General features: G+C 40.8%; 2 protein-coding genes across 3 annotated transcripts in view; one reads left to right on the top strand and one right to left on the bottom strand.

Moving 5' to 3' along the window:
* LOC145513092 (uncharacterized) overlaps positions 1-24,236 on the bottom strand; it is a 295,101-nt gene that overhangs the window by 104,150 nt on the left and 166,715 nt on the right. The gene's annotated exons all lie outside the window — the stretch shown is intronic.
* LOC145513090 (aromatase-like) lies at positions 1,166-24,197 on the top strand. Its single transcript, XM_081508288.1, is given in 13 exon segments — positions 1,166-1,428; positions 4,278-4,428; positions 10,223-10,374; positions 14,297-14,427; positions 14,429-14,474; positions 15,555-15,558; positions 16,897-17,007; positions 20,706-20,820; positions 21,247-21,323; positions 21,325-21,401; positions 22,298-22,303; positions 22,526-22,767; positions 23,949-24,197. Coding segments are annotated over 13 exon segments (1,506 nt in total). The 5' UTR covers positions 1,166-1,283.

The raw sequence follows: 24,236 nt of genomic DNA on the forward strand, positions 1-24,236 counted from the left end.
AAACCATGGCCCCAAAGCTAGCTGTGTTAAGATCTGGTACACTCACCAGTGGGCTGTCACCAGCTCTGGGTCACCCCAGACTCCACAGTCACCCAGTTCCAAGTGAGGAACTGGCCCTGTCCACCAGTAGGGGGACATCAGGCCTAGCACCCCTGAGCCATGGTCCCACCCATCAACAGGCTGGCTCAACTCTAGGAGTCCTGGACCCACAAGCAGCCAACCCCAGGACCAAGCTCTGTCACCACTAGACCATCATTAGCCCAAGGACCCCCTTTCCCGGGGCTTCAAAGACACTTCATGACCTGAACCTGCCCACCCACAGGTGGCAGTCTATGCACAAAGCAGGGCCTGGCAACCAATCTGACCTCGGTGCAGCCACGTCAATCACCACACCCACAGTAGTCAGCCTGCCACAACAGAGAGACTCATGCAGCCAATATAGAGGGCACCCCTAAAGTATATTGCTCAGGTGACCAGAGGGCAGTGACTGCTGGGCCCCACAGGACATTTCCTCATAAGGAAATCTTCTCCAAGATTAGAAACAAAATCAACATACCAAATACATAGGAATAAAAACAGTTAATTAGGCAAAGTGAGGCTATAGAGAAATCTGTTCCAAATCAAAGAATAAGATAAATCTCCCCAAAAATAATTAAGTGGAAATAAGCAATCTACACACTGAAGAGTTTGAAGTAATGATCATAAAAATGATCAGAGTCAGAAGAAGAATGAAGAGTGAGAAATTAGAAGTTCTCGTTACTGTAAAAAGCTTACTTTTGGGGGAAAGTAATATTCAACAGGAAGGGGGTGAGGGATTGCTTTTAAAAAAAAAAAAAAGGTTGCCTCCAGGGAAAAGATTGCCTAAACAAAATGCTGATGAAGTCACAGAATGACTCCATCTCTGGAATAAGTTACATTTTCATGTATTTCAGTAAGAAATTAGGCTCTTAATTGAGAATTCAGTCACTCTACCTACTCAAGGGCAAGATGATAAGGTTCTATCAGAACAAGCATCTAAAAGAACCTGATACTTTGCAAAGGTCAGAAATGTCACACTTCAAACCAAAGGCTCTCTCTTGGGATTGGTTGCTCTGACTTGAAGTCACAAATTTCTCTTGTCTAAATGTCCCATCATATTATCAAACAAAGCACCCATCTCTATAGTACAGCATCCCCTGAAGCAACAGAAGTCCTAGATGTACCTTTGGGGGATTTTCTAATTTTCCTGCCCCCTTGATTTCTACAGGACTTACGTTGCTTCCCCTGAGATCAAGGACCACAAGATGGTTTTGGAAGTGCTGATCCCAATGTATTATGATGTCACTGGCATGGTGGCCGAAGGTGTGACTGTTGCCAGCATTGCAATCCTGCGGCTCACTGGCTTTCTTCTGTTGGTTTGGAACTATAAAAACATAACCTCAATACCAGGTAATGTAGCCATTTAGTTCTATATCTAAGGAGAATGTTTTCTTGGGGTTTTGGTCCATGAGGGTAAAACAGTTTTGAAAATGACAAAGAGTAAATCTGAGGATATGGTTGAAGCCACAATATTTTAGCAAATGAACTCAGGTGAGTATTTTTATAACAATCATCTGCATGTACATGTTAAATGAAAGTATTAAAAATATCTTAGATAATCCCTTCTAGTTTGCATTTTGTTTTGGTAAAATATACTTGGTAGAAGTATCCTTTAAAGTAAGTTTAAGATGGAATAAAACCAGGTAAAATTCCAGGATTGCCTTTGCTCTTTTGATTCAAATTCATTCCAACTTTGCTCTGAAGGTGTAAAGGCCTCTGGAATGCCTTTTGTCCTGTCTCCCTCCCACTTTGCCTCATCCTTGTCTTCTGCTCTCTCCCTTCTCGAACTTTTTCCCTCTCATCATCCACTCTTGATTTTCTTTTATTCTTGGGTGTGGTGGTGATGGTGGGGCCACCATAAGGGCTGGATAGGCCATGGACAGTGGAAGGAAAATGGTGACCACTGTGGACTGTGGATCCTTTGAAACATCACACCCTGAAAGAATCTTCAACAAGCTCTGTGGATCAATTGGCAGATGAATGGATAAGAAAGCTGTGGTACATATACACAATGGAATATCACTCAGCCATTAAAAAGAATGCATTTGAATCAGTTCTAATGAGGTGATGAAACTGGAGCCTATTATACAGAGTGAAGTAAGTCAGAAAGAAAAACACCAATACAGTATACTAACGCATATATATGGAATTTAGAAAGATGGTAATGATGACCCTATATGCGAGACAGCAAAAGAGACACAGATGTAAAGAAGTCTTTTGGACTCTGTGGGAGAAGGTGGGGGTGGGATGATTTGAGAGAGTAGCGTTGAAACGTGTATATTATCATAGTGAAGCGGATCGCCTGTCCAGGTTTGATGCATGAGACAGGGTGTTCAGGGCTGGTGCACTGGGATGACCCTGGGGGATGGGATGCGGAGGGAGGTGGGAGGGAGGGTCAGGATGGGGGACACATGTGCACTCATGGCTGATTCATGTCGACGTATGACAAAAACCACTACAATATTGTAAAGTAATTAGCCTCCAATTTAAATAAATTAATTAATTTTAAAAAATAAAAATTAAAAAAAAAATTTAAAGCATAAAATATAATTATCCAGATAATTCTAATAGAAATCCCACCACTCTACACTATCAGATTAACAGAATTCTCAGAAATATCAGACTGTTTTGTAGTTTTCAGGGAAAATTCCTCATAGCAGGCATGTGTCCCCAGTCCAATAAAAAATTCTATGAGTCAGTCAACTGCTTATAGTGTTATTAGAACAATACTAAGATTAAGACCCCTTGATCTAAGACTCTCAAACTTGTTTTTGTTATATAGACATTAACCAAGACTTTCCATTTTAAGGGCAAAAAGAAAACCCTGACAGTCCTTTCCACATTAATTCAGCTACTTCAAAGTTAAGTAATAAATCTTGTTTGTCATATTTGGGCTTTGACATCCAATTTAAATAATTTACACAAAAACTTATCTAAATCACCATCATTGTACTGTCTCAAACAGTTGAGTGGGTTTTGGCTCCAAGACTAATTCACTGACAGAATGGAATTAAGGAGTAAGATATAGAAATGTTATAACTTTACAACAGAACTCCTAAAATCTTTCCAACAAGCTTTTGATTATTAACTTTTCACCATCACCCCTGAAATCAAGCTACCAGGTTTGTTCTCTGATATAAGCAACAGCAAATCCCCTGGCTGCTCACCAGATTCACACTCTTTACAATTCTGTCATCATCTACATCAGCAAGGGTATGAGGGCCATTGCTCTTCAGAAAAACCGTGTCACCAGACTCAGACTCTGGTCGAGACACTGATCAAACCCACTTCCTCGTTACTCAATGCTTCATTTTATTTTGTCTAATGAGGTTTAACTTAAGATTCTCTTCTTAAACCAAAACCTTTTTGGAAAAAGAAAAAACAAAACAGAAATGGATGCCTTTTGTTTGGACATTGTCTTTGCAGACCACATTTCTCACAGTTAAAAAAAATGACACCAAAACCACAAATTAATTCAAACCTATCCATTCCATTAACTGGTGCTTGCAAATACAAAGTTTTCAGACAAAACTCAGCAGCCAGACAAATCTGTCAGCTTGTCACTTGTCTATTCTCAGGGGGACTGATTGACTTGTACCTGCCACCACTGATACCACTTAACACAGCAAGAGTAGCTGCTGCTGCTGCTGCTGCTAAGTCGCTTCAGTCGCGTCCGACTCTGTGCGACCCCTTAGATGGCAGCCCACCAGGCTCCACCGTCCCTGGGATTCTCCAAGCAAGAACACTGGAGTGGGTTGCCATTTCCTTCTCCAATGCATGAAAACGAAAAGTGAAAGTGAAGTCGCTCAGTCGTGTCCGACTCTTAGTGACCCCATGGACTGCAGCCTACCAGGCTCCTCCGTCCATGGGAGTTTCCAGGCAAGAGTACTGGAGTGGGGTGCCATTGCCTTCTCCAGCAAGAGTAGAGTAGGCATCTATTCCAGTCCATTCAGACTGAAATTATTAAGATCAAAAGGAAGTGGTATGGTATAGAATCTGGACTATTTTTCATTCATAGAGCTACGAAGAGCCTCATGTCAACTTGTGTTGTTGTTTTATTTTGTGTGTGTGACTCACCTACATACATCAGAAGATGTAAAAGGACATTTCGATTTATAGGAACAAGAATAGCAGTATCTTAAGCAATTGCTCTTTTGAGTGGTACTGAAATACTGATTGTGATCTGATGACTTTCCTAGGTCCTGGCTACTTTCTGGGAATTGGGCCTCTCATTTCCTATGGCAGGTTCCTCTGGATGGGGATCGGCAGTGCCTGCAATTACTACAACAAGATGTATGGAGAATTCATGAGAGTCTGGATACATGGAGAGGAAACCCTCATTATTAGCAAGTAAGATTGTTAATAATTGCGGATATGTTTAAAAATCAAGGCTGGGGTTTTTTCGTATTAAAAAACAAACTCATTTTGATATTTTGATGTCTATTGCTAAAGATATCTTTTTATTACTTAAGTCGAGGATGACACCTGCAGCTCAAGAACTAAAGCAGTGCTTCTCACCCCTGGCTTCTATTCAAAACCCCACAACCCTGGCTATAAACCCAACTTTTACAATCTCCAGTGAGGAGGGAACCCAGTCATCAGTAGATTTTAGAGGTCCCCAAGTGATTGCAACATGCTGCAGAGCTGGAGGGAGGAGAGAAGGTAAGACGCTTCCAGGACAGAGGGCTTTGGCCTTCAGTATGGGGAAATACTGGATTTGTCTAATTTTCTCCCCCTGAAGTCTAGGTCAGGTGGTGGAGGTGCAAGACTAGACCTGGAGGGAAGAATGAAGCACCAGAGAAAGGATCAGATGACCAGGACAGAAACTGCTGGTAGACACTAGATACTCAGATCCCCAGATAAATGCCCAGGAACCTCACAGGCAATTCCTGAAATAGGGCCCTTGTCATAGTACGTGGCATCTGACCAGTCTGCACCTTACGGGAAAGTGACCTTACCGACCCCGACACTGTCAGGAGCTGACTCCACACTGAGGACACAGACGACAGCCATCTGCCCTGCCCCCAGCTCCATCCCTGCTCTCCCAGTCCTTCCCCTGTCCTGTCCTCACAGGCTTTTCTCTGGTTGGAGTCTCTGTGTTCTCTATAATTGCCTCTGAGCCACTCAATTTTGTTGTTAAGGGCTGAGCTCCCCACAGGAATAGGACGTGTTTGTCCCCATCTCCTTCCCTCGCTGCTCTTCAGACCCTTCCAGAACTTCCTGTACCTCTTGAAGAGATTCCACTGGACCCCAGAAAGCTTTTTCTTTGAATAATATGCCAGGTCTTTTCTCTTCTGAAAGTTTGACAGCTGTCGTCATTACAACTGTGCTGAGATTATGGCCCAACTTTTCAGATCAGCTTAGTTCTGAAGTGGTGGGGGCTGCAGAACTTTGGGTGGGGGAGATGTCAGGCACCAGTGCTGCTGGGGTTCTGCCTGAGCAGCTGGGGGCGGCGGGGGGAGGGCATCTGATCATCTGTAGGTAAAGAGCACACGATATCCCAGGCAGGGGTGTTATAAATAATGAGGGGCCACAGACACTTCGTGCCATAAGTACATATTGGTGTTTGTAAGAATATCAAAAAGAAGAATGTGGGTAGCATCAATAACAGGGAGTAGCACTTAATACACTAACTGGGGTCAAATTGGCCCATATGCTACCAATTTAAACACTAACTATCATCATAGTATTTATATATCTGTTTTCATAGTGTATAAATTTATCCCCACGTTGTGGAATTTTTATGGTAAAACTCAGATACTTCCAGACAAACCAGGATGGTAGCCCACACTATTATCAGGTAGATATGTGCTGTATAGGAGATGAGGTGGTGGAACATCTTTGGGATGGGGAAAATCAGGATTCCATTTCAGATATGTTGATTTGACTTGCCTAGTACCACTGAATGGGATATTAAGAAGGAAGTTTTGACCATTTAGACCTTCCACTGGAGTCAGAAACTAGCAAAGGAACTGAGGAGGAGAGCCAAACAGAAAAGGGAAAACCAGGAGAGTGTGGTGGTCTGAAAGCAAGGTGAGGAATGCATGTCAGGGAGGATGAAACTGTCAAGTATCCATATAATGCCACAGGACTAGACAGAGATGTGAGCATTGCATTTAGCACCAGGGAGGTTAAGGGTGACCTTGACAAGGGGCTATTCAATGGCGTTCTGGGGGCAAAATGTGACCACTGTGGAGAATGGGGAGAGAAGAATTGGAGGTGGCAGGTACAAACTCTTCAAGGAGTTTGCCCTAAAGGAGGCAGAGAACTAGAACAAGGCAGAAAGGGGTATTTGGTCCAAGTCTTTTTGTTTGCTAAGATACAAGATACTATGACATGTGTGCTTTGGTGGGAATGATAAGTCACAGAGGAAAACCATCGATGCAGCAGAAAGGAGAAATATGCTGGGTGAGATGACAAAGGAGTGACATGTGGAACTGGCCTTGAATAGGGACATGGAAGTTGATCCCCAGTAAAAAGTGATGAACTAACAGAGAGATTAGTTCATTCCTAACCCAGGGATTGGAGAAGGAGATGGCAACCCACTCCAGTATTCTTGCCTAGAGAATCCTGTGGACAGAGAAGCCTGGTGGGCTGCCGTCTATGGGGTGGCACAGAGTCGGACACAACTGAAGCGACTTAGCAGCAGCAGCAGCAGCAACCCAGGGATTGAACCCACACCTCCTGTGGCTCCTACATTGGCAGGCAGGAGACTTTACCACTTTACCACTTTACATTGGCAAGTCCTTTACCACTGATCACCTAGGAAGCCCATATCCATGTGCATCAATAGCCTTTTCTCCAGCCCCATTCAGCTGCCATGTGCAAGCACAGACTTAAGTAAGAGTTGGCTTTAACCAGGGTTGAGTTTTTATAAGGCAACTAGGACAAATTAAGCAGAGGGTCAAGGGAGTTGAGGATGCACGAAAGGGAGAGACTTTACTTATAGACAAGAGATACTTTTCTAACTTTCTAGTAAGAAAAGTTCAAATGAACAGGAAAGTTTGAAGAACAATTGCCCTACTTTTTGCCCCCTGACCTTGACCTTCTGAAGAGACCATGTCAGTTGTCTTATAGAATGTCCCACATTCCAATTTCTTTCAATGTCTCATTATGATGTCATTGAACATACTCTTCTATTCCCAGTATTGCTTATAAACTGAACACCAGGTCTATTAGGCTCAACTCAATTCAGGCTAATTTGTAAGAATACTTTCCTGTTTAATCCTATACACTTCATATTGCATCACATCAAGAGGCTAGGGAAGGTGGTCTCATATTATGGATAATAAATTTGATCAGCTTAGGGTGGTTGCAGTCAGGTCTCTCTGTTAATATTCACTTTCTCTTGCAGTGACCTCAGTATGAGAACTGGGTAAGAATATAAGAGGGAAAAGGAAAGGGAAACATGGTAGGATTGATGGAGTGTGAGTGACAGCACAGAACAGGCCTACAGGAAGCAAGTGAATTTGAATGTTTGGTACCAGTTATTCCATTGATTGTCTCCCCATATTTCTAGTACTCATCAATCTTGAACCTCACCACAGGTCTGTGAGTTCTTTAAACTCAGAAATGAGGGTAGCTTCTCTTTACCACCGACACTAACTTCCTGGTTACTTTTTATTTTCAAGAGACAATAGGTTTGCCATCTTTGGAGATGGTTTTTTACTTCAGTCATGTTTCAAGAAGGATAATGACTCCAGGCACCAGGCATCTTACACTGTCCACTATCCATTCTGAGCTTATGGATTCTCTGATCTCTTCTCAGTCAGTCAGTGTAATATCTCCCTACCTGCTGTTACAGGCTGGCCCAACTGGGGGAGGGAGGTCTCTACAGTTCTCCTGAATGTCAGGAGAGCTCTGGGCTGGTGTCCTTAGCTCCTCACCAACATTCCCTTCATCATTTTCCTGATCTACTCCAGCCTATTTATTTTAAACCCTAAAGAAGTGTATATCATTTCTGTCTTGCCTACTTTGTTCTTTGCCAAGTCGGAGCCTCTGACTCCGATTTGTCTCTAACTGAGATATTGGCGCCCCCTGGTGGACAGTTGATTTAATCGTTAGCTCTTTATTAGCTGACATTAAGTTGGGTTGAAGTTTTTGGTTTTGTTTTTAATTTATTTATTTTTAATTGGCTTCCCTTGTAGCTCAGTTGGTAAAAAAAAAAAAAAAAAAAAATCTGCCTGCAATTCAGGAGACCTTTGTTCAATTCCTGGCTTGGGAAAATCCCCTGGAGAAGGAAATGGCAACCCACTCCAGTATTCTTGGCTGGAGAATTTCATGGACAGAGGAGCCTAGCAGGCTAGAGTCCATGGGGTCACAAGAGTCAGACATGACTTAGCGACTAAACGACAACAAATTTTTAATTAGAGGATGATTGCTTTACATTACAGTGTCAGTTTCTGCCATCCATCAACAAGAATCAGTCATAGGTATAAATATTTCTCCTCCCTCTTGACGCTCCCTCCAACTTCACCCCATCCCATCCCTCTAGGTTGTCACAGAACACTGGTTTTGGCTCCCTGTGGGTTGAAGTTTTTAACTGGGCAGAATTCATCAAAACATTTGGACACACCAATGTGTTTTATGATATATCCAAAAGCTCTAAATGTCAGAGTAGAACAATAGCATTCTGTTTGTCCTCTAGGAACTTAAAATTTGTTGATCCTAGTTTGTGAAGTAAGAGTATACAAATGACTTATTTGCTGCTTTGATTATAGAGTGAGGGAGGGGATGGCAAGAATAGCTAGAATTCTTAAATCTATCAGTTAATAAATTCAGTCCTTTCTATAGCATGATGTCTGTACATAGGGCAAAATTTATCTGTGTGTCAATCATATTAATTCCCTGGAATACAAATAGAAGTATCTGGATTTGTGTCAGTATTAAATATACAATGGAATAAATAAAGCTACCCTACATTTTATACTAAAGAGAACTATCCTCTTATCCTTTATCCACTCAATTGTAAATTATTTAAATGATTGATTTTTCTTGCCAATGCCATACCCTAACTTATAAGCGGTCTTAATAAAAAATCTCAACAAAGTGAGGCTCTCTGTAGAAGAATTCTGTACCACTGTCCTAAGAAGACAATATTCTCTGCACATGTGGAGGCCCCAGTATGTCTTCAGCTAGGAATTTACAACATTCTATAATGCTCCTCGCTTATTGTGCCGAAATTAGACTGGGATTGGGAGTAGGAAACAAGTCCTGGAGGAGATGGGTGAGGAAGGGTTGCCTCCACCTTCCTAGTTGCTCTGAAGCTCAGTCCAGGGCTAAAGAGCTGGGCGTGTGAGTGAGGATAGAAGGCACAATAGCGGAAGAAGAACTGGGAAGTTCAAGGAAGGCTGGGCTATTGGCAAAGTCCCACGGATGCCACATCAAGGGCTATCAAATGGCTCAACATATCCTATGTCTTGGGAGAACTCTGTGACCCTGAAGACCTTGGTGATTCATGATGGATGCAGAGCTCCAGCAGAGCAACTGTCAACACCACACAGAGGCTTCCAGGCCCACCCAAGCCAGCCAAGCTCAGGGCAGAGATACCTAGGTATATCCTTCAGTCCCAGAATGATACCCCTGGAAGGGCCAGGCCTGATTAGAGACTCTGAGGAATCGATGGTACAAGGCAGAACTGCTGCTTCCAGACTAAAGAGATGAGACTTCAATTATTCCAGCATCTCCCAGTTCTGAGATTCACTTCTGTGGGGGGTGGCAGGGAGGGGAGAGAAGGGCACCATCTGGAGTGGGGCTGCTTCAGGGCTGGAGGCTGCTGGAAGCATGGTGGTGTGGAGGGTGCAGTTTCTTACAGCCTTGCAGCTTTGACCACATTAGTGCGTAATATTTTAGAGACTTGGGTGTTAGAGAAGAAGGGCAAATAACAAATAACTCTGTGTGTGTGCTGTTTGTTGATCTTTAGTAAGATCAGACAGAGAGCTAGTAGGTAGAAATGTTTCAACCAGAGAAGGAGGTTCTTTTGCTAACACAGAGAAGGAGGTGCTCGTTTAATCTGAATACTAGAAATTATGCACTGAATTTAGATCAACAGGCATTTTCTATGAGAGACACCAGGTCAGGAAACTCATCACACTGAGTTCTCCTGACCCTTAACAAGTAACCCCAAGGTTTGCTCTCTCTGTAGGTCCTCAAGCGTGTTCCACGTAATGAAGCACAATCATTATACATCTCGATTTGGCAGCAAACTTGGCTTGCAGTTCATCGGCATGCATGAGAAAGGCATCATATTTAGCAATAATCCAGCTATCTGGAAAGCTGTCAGAACTTATATGAAAGGTATTCAGGTGTCTGGCTAAATTGTTCTCTTTTGTCTATGAATATGCCTTATGAAATCATTAACTTCTGCGGCTTCACAGTTTTGAAACAGTAAGAGCTAGCATTCATTACAGGTTTCCCAGGTGGTGCTAGTAGTGTGAAGAACTCTCCTGACAATGCAGGAGACACAGGTTCAATCCCTGGAGCAGGAAGATGCCCTGGAAGAGGGCATGACAACCCACTCCAGTATTCTTGCCTGGAGAATCCCCATGGACAGAGGAACCTGGAGGGCTATAGGGTCGCAGAGTTGGAAATGACTGAAGCTACTGAAGCACAGCGCAGCATTCATTACACATATACTCTGTAATAGGCACTGTTTTAAACACTGGATACCTTAATCCCACAGCGACTCCATATGGTAAATATCATCTACATTTTGCAAATGAGAAAACTGAGGCATAAAGAGGTTAAGTATCACGCTCAATTTCCACCATTAATAAGAGGCAGCACAGAAGAAAATCTCAGAGCCTACATATTTAACCACTTCAATTTGGTTCTTCCTGTTTCTACATTCACCTTATGGATGTGAAAAAGAATTGGCTCGCTATACACTTAATGTCACTTCAATTAAGAATTTAGTGTGTCAGCCATATAGTTGATTTAACAGAGCAACATGTTTGCTGAACCATTGGCTGACATCCCAGATGTTTTAACAGAAGGCAATTTGCAAATAACTTAGAGAATTTTAGAACTGAGAAGGGGTGCATTATCTCTTCCAGCCTCTGAATTTCATACTTAAGTAAATATATTTCTAGAGAGCTTGTGACTTTTCCTCAGGCAACACAGCCAGATATGGAAGAGCAGAAACTAGATTCCAAATATCCTTATTTAGTGATTTATCTCTTTACTATACCCTGCTGAAATTGAAGTCTTTGGCTTCAAACTACACATTCCTTATCTTACAGTTTTATGAGTCAAAAGTCAGATGTGGGTCAGTTCAGTTCAGTCACTCAGTCATGTCCGACTCTTTGCAACCCCATGGACTGCAGCACGCCAGGCTTCCCTGTCCGTCACCAACTCCTGCAGCTTGCTCAAACTCATGTCCATCGAGTCGGTGATGCCATCCAACAATTTCATCCTCTGATGTCCCCTTCTCCTTCTGCCCTCAATCTTTCCCAGCATCAGGGTCTTTTCCGATGAGTCAGTTCTTCATATCAGGTGGCCAAAGTATTGGAGCTTCAGCTTCAGCATCAGTCCTTCCAATGGATATTCAGGATTGATTTCCTTTAGGATTGACTGGTTGGATCTCCTTGCAGTCCAAGGGACTCTCAAGAGTCTTCTCCAACACCACAGTTCAAAAGCATCAATTCTTTGGCACTCAGTTTTCTTTATGGCCCAACTCTCACATCCATACATGACTATTGAAAAAACCATAGCTTTGACTAGACAGACCTTTGTCAGTAAAGTAATATCTCTGCTTTTTAATATGCTCTCTAGGTTTGTTATAGCTTTCCTTCCTAGGAGCAAGCGTCTTTTAATTTCATGGCTGCAGCCACCATCTGAAGTGATTTTGAAACCCAAGAAAATAAAGTCTGTTACTGTTTCCATTGTTTTCCCATCTATTTACCATGAAGTGATGGGACTGGATGCCATGATCTTAGTTTATTGAATATTAAGTTTTAAGCCAGCTTTTTCTCTCTCCTCTTTCACTTTCATCAAGAGGTTCTTTAGTTCTTCTTCACTTTCTGCCATAAGGGTGGTGTTATCTGCATATCTGAGGTTATTGACATTCTCCTGGCAATCTTGATTCCAGCTTGTGCTTCATCCAGCCTGGTATTTTGCATGATGTACTCTGCATAAAAGTTAAATAAGCAGGGTGACAATATACAGCCTTGACATCCTCCTTTCCGAATGTGGAACCAGTCTGTTGTTCCATGTCGGGTTCTGACTGTTGTTTCTTGACCTGTGTACAGATTTCTCAGGAGGCAGGTAAGGTGGTCTGGTATTCCCATCTCCTGAAGAATTTTCCACAGTTTGTTGTGATCCACACAATAAAAGGCTTTAGCATAGTCAGTGAAGCAGAAGTAGATGTTTTTCTGGAACTCTCTTGTTTTTTCTATGATCCAACAGATGTTGGCAATTTGATCTCTGGTTCCTCTGCCTTTTCTAAATCCAGCTTGAACATCTGAAAGTTCTTGGTTCATGTACTATTGAAGCCTAGCTTGGAGAATTTTGAGCATTACTTTGCTAGCATGTGAGATGAGTGCAATTGTGCGGTAGTTTGAAGATCCTTTGGCATGGCCTTTCTTTGGGATTCATGATGTGGGTCTCATGCGGCAAAAATCAAGACACTGACAAGGTTGTGTTCTTTCTGGAGGATCTAGGGAGAAAGTGTTTTCTTGACTTTCCTAGCTTCTAGAGTCTGTCCATTCTGTTTATATGTTTGAAATGTTGTTTATACATTTGAAATGAGGTTTCAAGTTCTTGAATGTAGAGGCAAATCAGACATCAGCCTGGGACTGATATTCAAGGCCAACCCTTTCATGCAAAGGATTTATTCATGAAGGAATCATTTGTCCCACTTGTCGATGTGACAGTCACCCAGGAAACAGCATCCCCAACTTTCATATCTCCAAGTCACTCCTAGTCAGAAAGTGTGCTGCCAACCCAAACTTCCTTTTTATATATGGGTGGGTGAAAACATTTAGAATCTACGACCACTCAGCAGGTCTCTTTTCTTCTTCAGAGTGTGCCTTAAAGGGCTTCTTCAGCATAGCTGATTTTTTTCATTTGAGGACTTTGACTTTATAATACAATTGAATGAAAAATACAGGAAAAAGGAGATTATTCCTAAAGAAACCTTAAAGCAACCTTGAACAAAAGAGAGAAAGTAGGACTTTAAGAGTTAAGTCTAATGTTAGACCACCTACCATCAAGATTACTAACTGCTCAGATGGTCAGGAGCCAGGCAAGGGAAGAGATCAGAGCCAGTTCACTCTACCTGGTTTCATTCATCGATTCACCTGCTCATTCCAAGGGCCACCATGTTCTGTGGACATGAACTATGAAGCTAATAGGTTATTACTGCACTTAAAGTGTTTTTAGTTCTGTGAGGAAGACGGCTCAAACAAAAAAGAAATGTGTTTTGAAGTTTTGACATTGAGTACAATCAATCTGGATGTAGTTTAAAGAAAAACCAAAATTAAGAGAAAGGTATAGTTGGTCATTTATAAGACTGTGCATGTGTGTGAGCTGTCCGACTCTGTGTGACCCTATGGATATAGCCTGCCAGGCTCCTAGATCCATGGGATTCTCCAGGCAAGAATACTGGAATGGGTTGGCAGACCCTTCTCCAGAGGATCTTCCAGACCCAGGGATTGAACCCATGTCTCCTACATTAGCAGGCAGGTTCTTTACCACTAGCACTGCCTGGGAAGACTAACACTTTACAAATATGAACTACAATTAAACAGGAAGCACCTTAGGTATAAAAGCAAGATCCAATTTGAATAGTCCTGTATCAATATTCTGCCACCCACTGAAACATAAAATATCACCCTGGTGAAATCCAAACCTTCTTTAGGGAGAAATGTATATAATAAATATAGAAAATCACTAATTTGTAACTTACAACCACCAGTACTAAAGATTTCATTTGCAGTCTCTCAAACAATTTGTCATAGGTAAAATACAAGTTTAATTTTGAGTCATCTGTTATAAAAATATTTATTTATCATTCATCCATTCATTTATTTTTAATAATAAACATGATACTTGATACTGGACAATTAGTAGAATATAGAAGAAAATTTAAAGATGAAAATTTCCACTCACTGAATAAAAATCTGTGGTCAGTTAAGCTCTGAACATAAAAAGCCAAAATTGCCTGATTGCTTGTGTGCCCTGGAGTTGGAGGAGCTCACTCTGATGTTGTCCCCTCCAGCTCTGTCTGGCCCTGGCCTGGTGCGCATGGTGACCATCTGTGCTGACTCCATCACCAAGCATCTGGACAGGTTGGAGGAGGTCTGCAATGACTTGGGCTATGTGGACGTGTTGACCCTCATGCAGCGCATCATTGCTGGACACCTCTAACATGCTCTTCCTGGGGATCCCCTTGGATGGTACTGAAATTTTCATTCAGCCCTTTACTAAACAGGGCATGAGAAGGATAAAGAACTCAAGGAAAGATATACTCTTTTGTACACTGCTCTTCTTTAAATCTTTCCAAGTATTCCTGAAGTGTTTTCCTGGTATGTCTGCCTTCCTCACTTACAAGATCATAAAAATCCATAGCAGGGGCCATTTTCTATTTCTTTATATCTCTCCTCATTGCTCTAGGAAATAGGATGATTATACTCAAATACATCTATTAAGTTTCTAATTTGAAACTTAAGAGATATGATCATTTCATTTGGTCATAAATTCATCTAATCACCAAACCTATGTATTTAATCATTATCCACCTTTTGGCCATTCTTTTGGTCAAAATATAGATATGTATACACACACACATACCTGTATATATGTATATATACACATACATACACAAATAAACATTCTATCTCTCCATACACACACACACACACATATATATATATACACATACACAACACATAAATGGACAAACACACCTCTCCCTCAAAGTCACTAAGTATGAAAACTTTGACTCTATCTATATGATGATAAGGGTACTGCTGCTGCTGCTGGAAATGATGGTGATAACTATCATTAACTTAGTATCTACTATGTGAAAGCAGTATAAAAAGTTGCTTCACATAAAGTTTGTGATTTAACATTTACAACAACACTGGAAAGATATTTCACTTAAGAAGATGCTCTCCTCACTACACTACAGAAAAAAATCATTAAACACACATATGCAACTCTACCACCAACAAAAGAACAAATATCAATCATGTGGATTCATTCCATTCTGCTGTTGTCAGCTTAATGTAATTTCTCCTGATTTTATTTCTAACAGTGTTCACTGATTCATACATTCTTTCAACTAATATTTATTGATTGCCGATTTTATGGCAGGCTTAGGTTCTGGGGTTAGAGTAGTGAACTAGATAAAGTCCTTGCTTTCAAAGAGTTTACATCCCAGTGGACATATGGACAGTAAACAAGTAACAATCTCTAATATTTCAGGCAGTGATAAGTGCCTTGAAAAAATATTAGGGTAAAGGGGATGGTTGGAGAGAGGCCGAGAGTACTGTGGAGAGAGAAGGTGGTGAGGAAGGCCTCTGAACCTCTGATGTGGAATGGGCATCTGAACAAAGTCCCAGATGAAGTGTAGCCCTGAACCCCCTGCAGATCTGAGAGAACAACATCACAGGCATAAGAAAAAGGCATGATTTTCACACTCACTCACACCAGCTGAGCTATCACACCTACTCCCCGATCAACTACATTTGGACAAGCAAACAAGTGATAAGCCCTCCCTTTTTATTCTCCACTCTCCTTGCCTCCTGTCCCCTGCTCTTTAATTATTCCTTACAAGAGTCATAGGACCCCTGTCTGACTGACATCAGGATGGGAGCCCCATATGCTCTGAGGACTTTAGTCACAGCCTCTTGCCTGGATCCCCTTTCAAACAGGGACTCTCAAAGTCCTGTTTGCCTTTTCTTGCCACACACATCTTTCCTAAGGATTGACAGGTACCTATTTTAGAAGCCCCTTTTTCTTGGTTCCCCACTAGCCTTGATTCATAGGAGAGGTAAAGTAAAGTGCATTGTACAGCTCTCTGTTAACTTATGGATACAGACTGTGTGGCTAAGAACCTGCATAATCCATACAGAGTTATATGTATTTTCCCCTGCTCACTAGGTCCCTGTTAAACTCTCAATGGGCCTGAGGGACCCAGTGCACCAATAGGAAAGGACATGGCCCTGAGGTCAGATAGGACTGGGATCCAGCCTACTGTCTGCCAGTCACACTGGCTGTATGGTGTTGGGCAACTTCTTCATGTCTATGAACCACAGATTCTGCATCTGCTTATGTCTCTTCCCTTCCCGTGTATATAATCTGAAGAAATAAGTAGTTATCTTTTCTCTGGTATTCAATTTAATTCAAAAACATCCATTAAAGAGCTGACTGCACAAGACACAGGACAAGGCATTGAAGATTCCAGGATGAATTCTACACACTGGACTGGAATATAAACAACAGAATGGGAAGGCTTTTTTCCATGCCAGGTGCCAGAATTGAGGCCATAACAGTTTTAATTAATTCTTATTTCCCATGGTCTGGAAAACAGAAGGTGTTGAAAGCTCAGTCTAGAAGAAGGATATGAAATGCTAAGCTGTGTCTCTAACACAAACTTGAAAATTGTAAATATCTCTGATTAACAAGTAGGATAAATTAGTGTTGATTTGTTTGGTGACATTCATGTGGCTGAAACACTCACAGAAAGCAGAATCTTGTTCTGCTCAGAGGCCAAGATGCTAGGAGAGTCTACAGGGATCTTCTCTCATCAGCATATCCTTCTTGGACTCATATTTTTGCTCACATGCTCTGATCTTTTTCTGTTTTTCCAAACAGCACCATTGTGGTTAAAATCCAGGGTTATTTTGATGCATGGCAAACTCTCCTTCTCAAACCAGACATCTTCTTTAAGCTTTCTGGGCTATGCAGGAAGCATGAGAAGTCTGTGTAAGTACCACATTTTGAAATAATATTGATGAGACTGATTGGTGTTGGGTCTTAGCTATTGCTGGCCTCTTTGTAAGTTTTCTTGTCTCCAAAACCACAGGAATCTGTTGATTAAGGTGCTGGTGAAGTACTTCTTACAGCACTTCAGGCCCGTGTGACCAGACCACAGAGGAAAAGGTAACCTTTGGCCCAGGGATGCTTTTCACCTCGGAGGTTGAGGGCCCCATCTCTGGACCTAGAACACTGAAGTATGTTTTGAGTTGAAGAGAAGGGTTGGCTGAACCTATCATTATTATTTGTCAGAATTCTCTATGCGTGTCTGAAGAAATGAAAACCAAATCATGTTATTGTTGTGCTGCTTCTGAATGAATTTTACTTAATTCAACTTGTAGAAAATGACAATAGTCACAAAATTTTTTCATGGTGAATTTTTATAAGATGTCTTGTTTGTTTATTTATGTATCTTATATCTTGGGGGATCCTAAAATTGTCATTATTGGGTTTGCTTTGGTCTCAGATTACCCTAGCAGAAGACTGTACGGATGCCTAATGGCCTATTGGATAGTCATTGGGTTTTTAGAATGTGAGTAGCCAGCCACTAAATGAGCCACTTCTAACAACCAGAGGAAAGCCCAGGGGATCTAGAAGTAGACAGACCTGGTTTGTATCCTATCTCTACTACTTGGTAACCAAATGGTCTTTGGAAGTTCTTTAAAACAAATTATAGCCTACTTTCCATGGTGGTATTTAGGTTAATTAGATCCTGTATGTAGGACAATCAGTTCAGAGCCTGACACATAGTAGGCAGTAAACATGTTATCTCTCTCCATCCCTCTGTTCGTATCTTCCCCAGATGTCCAGAGTATCTTAAATTCTCCAGTGCCTTAAGTTCCTAAACTTGGTTGAAGAGCTAACTTGTTTGCACATTTTGAAATTCAGTAACATTAGTGTCCAGGAAGTCAGTTTCATGTTGCTCTTACATGTTTCAAGTGGTCAGTGAGTATCAGGTGGATGATTTGGACACATGGTCCTTTAAATACTTCTGCTTGTTTCAACCAGAGCTTACAGTGACTTGAATCGAGAAGGTCAATGATTCATCTCTTCACTGTGGTCAGATTGTGTGGTGGTCTGAAAAAACATACTGAACCACAGCTACATTAATTTAGCTTCACTATGGTCAGCAGGTCAATGATTCATCTCTTCACTGTGGTCAGATTGTGTGGTGGTCTGAAAAACCATATTGAACCACAGCTACATTAATTTAGCTTCACTATGGTCAGCAGGCCCATAGAAACTTACTGCATGAGAATGTATAACAGTTTTCTTTGTCTTCTTTGAAATTAGCTCAGCAACATCCCCTCTCTATATAAATTTGCCAATGGTTAGTGAACTAGGTAATATCTTCTCTGATCTAAAGCACTAAAGACCTAGAGAAATCTTTTAATCTCCATCCCCCTGTGCCTTTGCAATAACACCAATACTTTTATTGTTGGGGCATAATTGACACATAACATTATGTTACTTTCAGGTGTACAGAATGATTCAATATATGAATACACTGAGAAATGTTCATCACAATCTAGTTAACATCTTTTACCCAACATAGTTAGAAAAATTTTTCCTTGAATGAGCACTTTTAAGATTTACTCTCTTAGCAACTTTTAAATATGCAAACAGCATGTTAACTGTAATCACCATGCTGTATGTTACATCCCCATGACCTATCAATCATATAACAGAAAGGAAATTTTTACTTTTGACCCCCTTCACCCATTTCACACCCAAACTATATGCAGCAGCCATGGCAATCACCAATCTCTTCTTTTAACAAAGAGGTTGGGGTTTTCGCTTTTTTTTTAAGATCCAATATATAAGTGAGGTCATACAGTATTTGTCTTAATCATGCCAATACTTTTTAAAAATATATATTTATGGAAAGGATCCTGGGACATCTACTTCCATCCCTAGATATCCAATTTTATATTTTTCCCCTCTTTGAATTCCCAGTATTACAAAAGTACTGTTTTGTACTTTTTATTTTGCTAAGTGTAAGGTTTTTTTCAGTCTCAGAATACATTGAAGGTGTTTGTGGCCTAGACTAGGAACCTAGCCACAATTATCTTATACAAAATATATTCAGACTTCCAACAGACGCATTCTTGTAAGTCTGTAAGTCACAGAGTGTGTATTTTCTGAAAACCGTCACTAAACTCAATTCTCCTAGTTTTTAATGACATACAAGTTCTAACGCATACATTTAATTAGGAGCAACTTTTAACCTGAATAGGCGGAATCCCAATGGATATTCACAGGCCCCTGATTCTGGCACAGGGAGGAAGCAGATACTTAGAAATGGATTCCACTCTATCAAGACATTCTCTACGAATTCAAAGTCTAAAGGCATTTCAGGACATTCCAGACCATTTGGGGACCACTGCTTAGGTAAGTAATGTTATGAACATTCTAGACCACCATTGAGTGAATATAGGAGACACTCAACAAATATTTGCTGAACAAATGTCTCGGTAGATGAATAAATTAATGTGAATATATCCCTGCTATATATTTGGAATGATATTTGAGTGTGTGCCTGTAAGCATACTCACAGACATACACAATAGTAAATATCCTTATTTGGAATGACACATTAAATTACTCTCCTGAAGAATATCTCTCAATGTTTAAACATCTTCCCTGAGAAACCAAAAAAAAAGAAGAAAACTTTAAAAATAGGAAGAATATTAAAGAATATTCCCTTACTTCTGCTAAACTGGAGTAACCATAGAGGTTATTTAGGTCAATTGAGTATTTAAATGTGTAGGCAAATGTGTCAACAAGAATTTGAAAGAAAGATTTATTGTACATTTAATCTAATACAGAATAGTATTCCCTGAAACTGTGGAACAATGCAATTATACATGAATGCATATACTTAAAGACAAGAATAGCAGAATAGAGATCTCAAGATGGCCTTAATGTTCATCTAGTCTGATCTCTTCACTTTAAAAGAGACGTACACTTCAGAGACTAAAAGTAGATTATGTGGAAGGACAACAACCTGGACCAGAACCTTGACTCTTCTCCAAGGTGTTTTACCATTCACCGCACTCTCAAAATGCAGAAGCCTATTGATGTAACTAGCCATTCATTCAACAACTATTTGGTCAGTGTTACTATGAGGCGGAAACTTCAAGGTATGAGATAAATATCAAGAGGAATAATTCCTGTGTAGAAGAGGAACCTCAAATTTAATCATCTTTGGGGTTACGCAGATAAAAGTGGCCTGAGTGGATATAAGATAAAGAAAATGGAAGTGCCCATGGAAGACTGGGGTGTGCATGCTCCTACCAATGACATTCACTGGCTTTGGGATTTGATGTTTAATTTAAGCACAGTGCTGGCCCAATCAAATATCAGAAAACATAACTGGATTTAGTGTTTTGGTACCAGTTTTCAACGCTTAACTACAGATTACAATCTTGATTTTACTAGCAGTGCTGAGATATATTGGCTAACTCTGGTTCTTTAACTTGATATAACATGTATAATTTAAGGATATTTGCAAAGAATTAAGTATAAACTCAGTTATTCATGAACACTAATGCTTCAATTAAGCAAATTTTAAATGGCAATTGAATTTGTTTATCTAGATGTCATATCTGTGTACAAGTAGGTAATATTGCGCGTGATTTTTCCAGCAAAGATTTGAAAGATGAATTGGAAATTCTGATAGAAAAAAAAAGACACAGTATTGTCATAGCAGAGAAACTGGAAGACTCTATGGATTTCACCATTGAGTTGATTCTGGCTGAGGTACAGACCTGCACTAACCATAATCCCTCACAACATATGTGTGTTACTATTTCTGTATAGGTGTCTAAAAATTCCCTATTAATTTGCATGTTTTTGCTCTTGAGTATCTGCTCCAGTATCTATCATGCCCAATCCAATACTCTACTATTAGACAGTCAGGTAAGACTTTAAGTCTGAAACATTTGTGTCTGCACAACACAAAATATGAAAACTAAGGAGTCCAAAGACACTAAACACACAGAAATCTTTGGTTAAACTGTTCAGCTTTAGACTAAAGGTTGTTAATGCAAATTATCATCAATCCAAATGATGCATAATTCCTACGATTTCATTTTGTTGAGGTGATTGATCCTTGAGTGCCACCTCGCTTGCTGTTCTGACCTTTCTTTCACTGTCCCAATATTTCTCCCCCTTTCCATTGTTCAGAAACGTGGTGAACTGACAAGAGAGAATGTAAACCAGTGCATACTGGAAATGATAATCGCAGCACCAGACACTATGTCTGTCTGTGTTCTTCATGCTATTTCTCATTGCAAAGCGTCCCCTGCTTGAAGAAGCAGTAATGAAGGAAATCCAGACTTGTTGGTAAGAATTTATCAAACAGACAATAGAGGTTAGAAATCAATTCCTTCTGAATATCAGTTTCTATCTCCTAATAATCTTATGTCAAAACCTTTCTAAAACCCACCCAGAGAATAATGAAGCAAGTCATTGTGTCATATTTTCATTATGCCAGACAGGTATCAGTGTTTTTCTGATATTAAAAAAAAAAACACATGCTGGTTGGGAAGAAATCAAATAATGGAGAGGTTTATAAAGCAGAATGTAATTCCCTTGATCCCTCCTACTCTCATCTACAGTCTTGTTCCCATTGGAGTCACTACTGAGGGGCTGGGTTGGTAGAGTTCTCTGATCAAGTGAGACCTCTCCTGAATAGAGCAGTTGTACAAAAGCAGCATTGCCTCAGGACCCTGGGTTGATTTTCATTCTGCAGAACTGATATGCCATTTGAGAATGCTTTAAAGTTTTGCCAGTTCTGAGGGTAAATTGGGCCTCTCTGACCAGTATGGAGCCAAACAATCTGAGACCATGGAGGTGTCCACCAATTCTCAGCGCACCTGGGACTGATCTGAGGACCCCCTTTGTGTGGTGGCGAGACAGGCTTTTTGCCACTCTGTCACACCAGGTTGTCCTGGATGAGATGGGGAGGAGGGACAATCAGAGACATTTTCTGACAGATGACTGCACAGGATACCAGAAAAGAACATTTCCTTGAACATGATTAAACTCACCATCTCTCTTTGACTAAAGAATTAACGTCTTCTAGAATTGAGAATAGGGGACCAACCTCAAGAACCACAGAGGTAGCTGATAAATGTTTGAAGCAGACTGGGTAGGTCTACACGATGCTTCAGAGAGGAGTTTCTCTATAGAGCTCCTCAGCCACTCAACCTCAGCCAATGGCTGCCATGTGGAGATGTGGGTCCAATGTTACCTGGCCTTATTTTTCTACAAGTCCAGATGTCTCAATGACATCCTTCAGATGTTAAGATAATCAACTTCAAATTTGACTTTTCATAAGACTTGGTGGACCAAACATAGCATATTAATATATTAGAATTATATATATAAATTTTTTCAAACTGACCTATAACAACACTGAAATTAGCATGACCTCCTTTGTCCTTTTTGTCTGTTTCCACAGGTGAAAGAAAAACAAAGAGTGATGATATTCAAAAGCTAACTGTGGTAGAAAAATTTATTAATGAGAGCATGCGATACCAGCCTGTCGTGGACTCAGTCATGTGCAAACCCTTAGAGGATGATGTCATCGATGGCTACCCAGTGAAAAAGGGGGCTAACATTATCCTGAATCTCGGAAGAATGTATAGACTCGAGTTTTTCCCAAAGCCTAATGAATTTACTCTTGAAAACTTTGCCAAGAATGTAAGAGTCCTTCCTTAAAACTGAGTGTGCCACCCTTGAAAGCATCAACTGTTAAATCCCCTCAGTTTCTGTGTTTGTACATTTCATTCCATTTACGCATCCCCTCCAGCCTCACCAGGAGAGAACACATTTCCCCTGGCGAGAACATGCCCATCAGTTCTGTCCTCAAGCCAAGGAGGCTGGCTCTCCAGCTCTTGGAAATGTCTTCATGGATGGCACACGAGAGATCAAAGTGTGAACAATTCAGGCCCTTAATTTGCCTAAAATGAGGTGAAGTTTGCTTAACCAACCCACTTTTCCACTTAAACTTATCACCTTGTCATCATGTAGATTCAGCTGTATCATCATCTTTGATGATTAGACGGAAATCAAATGAGAAGAAATGATTTGGTTTTTGCAGTCTGCTTTTGATTCACCAAATGGCCCCACGAGTACTAGTCTCCATTCTAAACAGGACTTGGTAATTAGAAGAACTCCCACCTTGTTCTTAATTGAGGTGTACTAGATTCTGCCTCTGTTATGTCAAATTCTAGGCAATGATTCTTTTTTAACCTGAATTATCCATATAGTTCATTGCATACCCCATTTTTCAATTTCCATATAGGAAGAGATATGATCTTAGTTAAACCAGTTCTCTAACTCACTGTACTTGTACATAAGCAACCCATACCATGTTGCCAATTGATTGAAAATAACTAAGTATCCTTCAAGTGCCATACACTATCTAAGTCCAAATGGGGACAAGACAGAGAGGTGTGTCCCTTTAAATATTTGCATACCAAAAAATATTTAGATTCTTGGCATTAATAGGACAGGAATCCACACTTTTGCCTAAATTTGTCCTTGTCATAAGGTTATACGGCCTGGAACAACAACAGTCTTTGCCTCAATGACTGGCAGAACAGCAGTAAAGATGTGGCCTTTCCATTGAGCTAGCTAAGTACTTTACATAAAAGTGAAACTGGGGATTGTTGAGGTTGTGTCTGTACCACAAAGGGTGAATCAAACTGGATGGAGAAAGAGTCTTATCCGAGTCACAGTCATTCCTGTCTGTGAAGAAGCAGTATGGTCAAATCACTAAAACCGAGCATTCTGACTGACAGTGTTTTCAGAGTGAATCAAACGGAGATGCATGACTCTAGCCTTTACTACTCTGGCTAATTGTCTGGTCTCTTTCCCAGGTTCCTTACAGGTACTTTCAGCCATTTGGCTTTGGGCCCCAGGCCTGTGCAGGAAAGTACATCACCATGGTGATGATGAAGGTCATCCTGGTCACCCTTCTGAGACGCTTCCACGTGCAGACTTTGCAAGGTGGATGTGTTGAGAAGATGCAGAAGAAAAATGACTTATCCTTGCATCCAGACGAGACCAGTGACCAGCTGGAAATGATTTTCATCCCAAGAAATTCAGACAAATGCCTCGAGCGCTAAAGAAGTTTGGTCAGTCCCTGCCCCGGAGCACTGCTCAAC

Source organism: Giraffa tippelskirchi, chromosome 7, assembly GCF_054371585.1.
Source record: "Giraffa tippelskirchi isolate mGirTip1 chromosome 7, T2T-mGirTip1v1.2.pri, whole genome shotgun sequence".
NCBI classification, from domain to species: domain Eukaryota; kingdom Metazoa; phylum Chordata; class Mammalia; order Artiodactyla; family Giraffidae; genus Giraffa; species Giraffa tippelskirchi.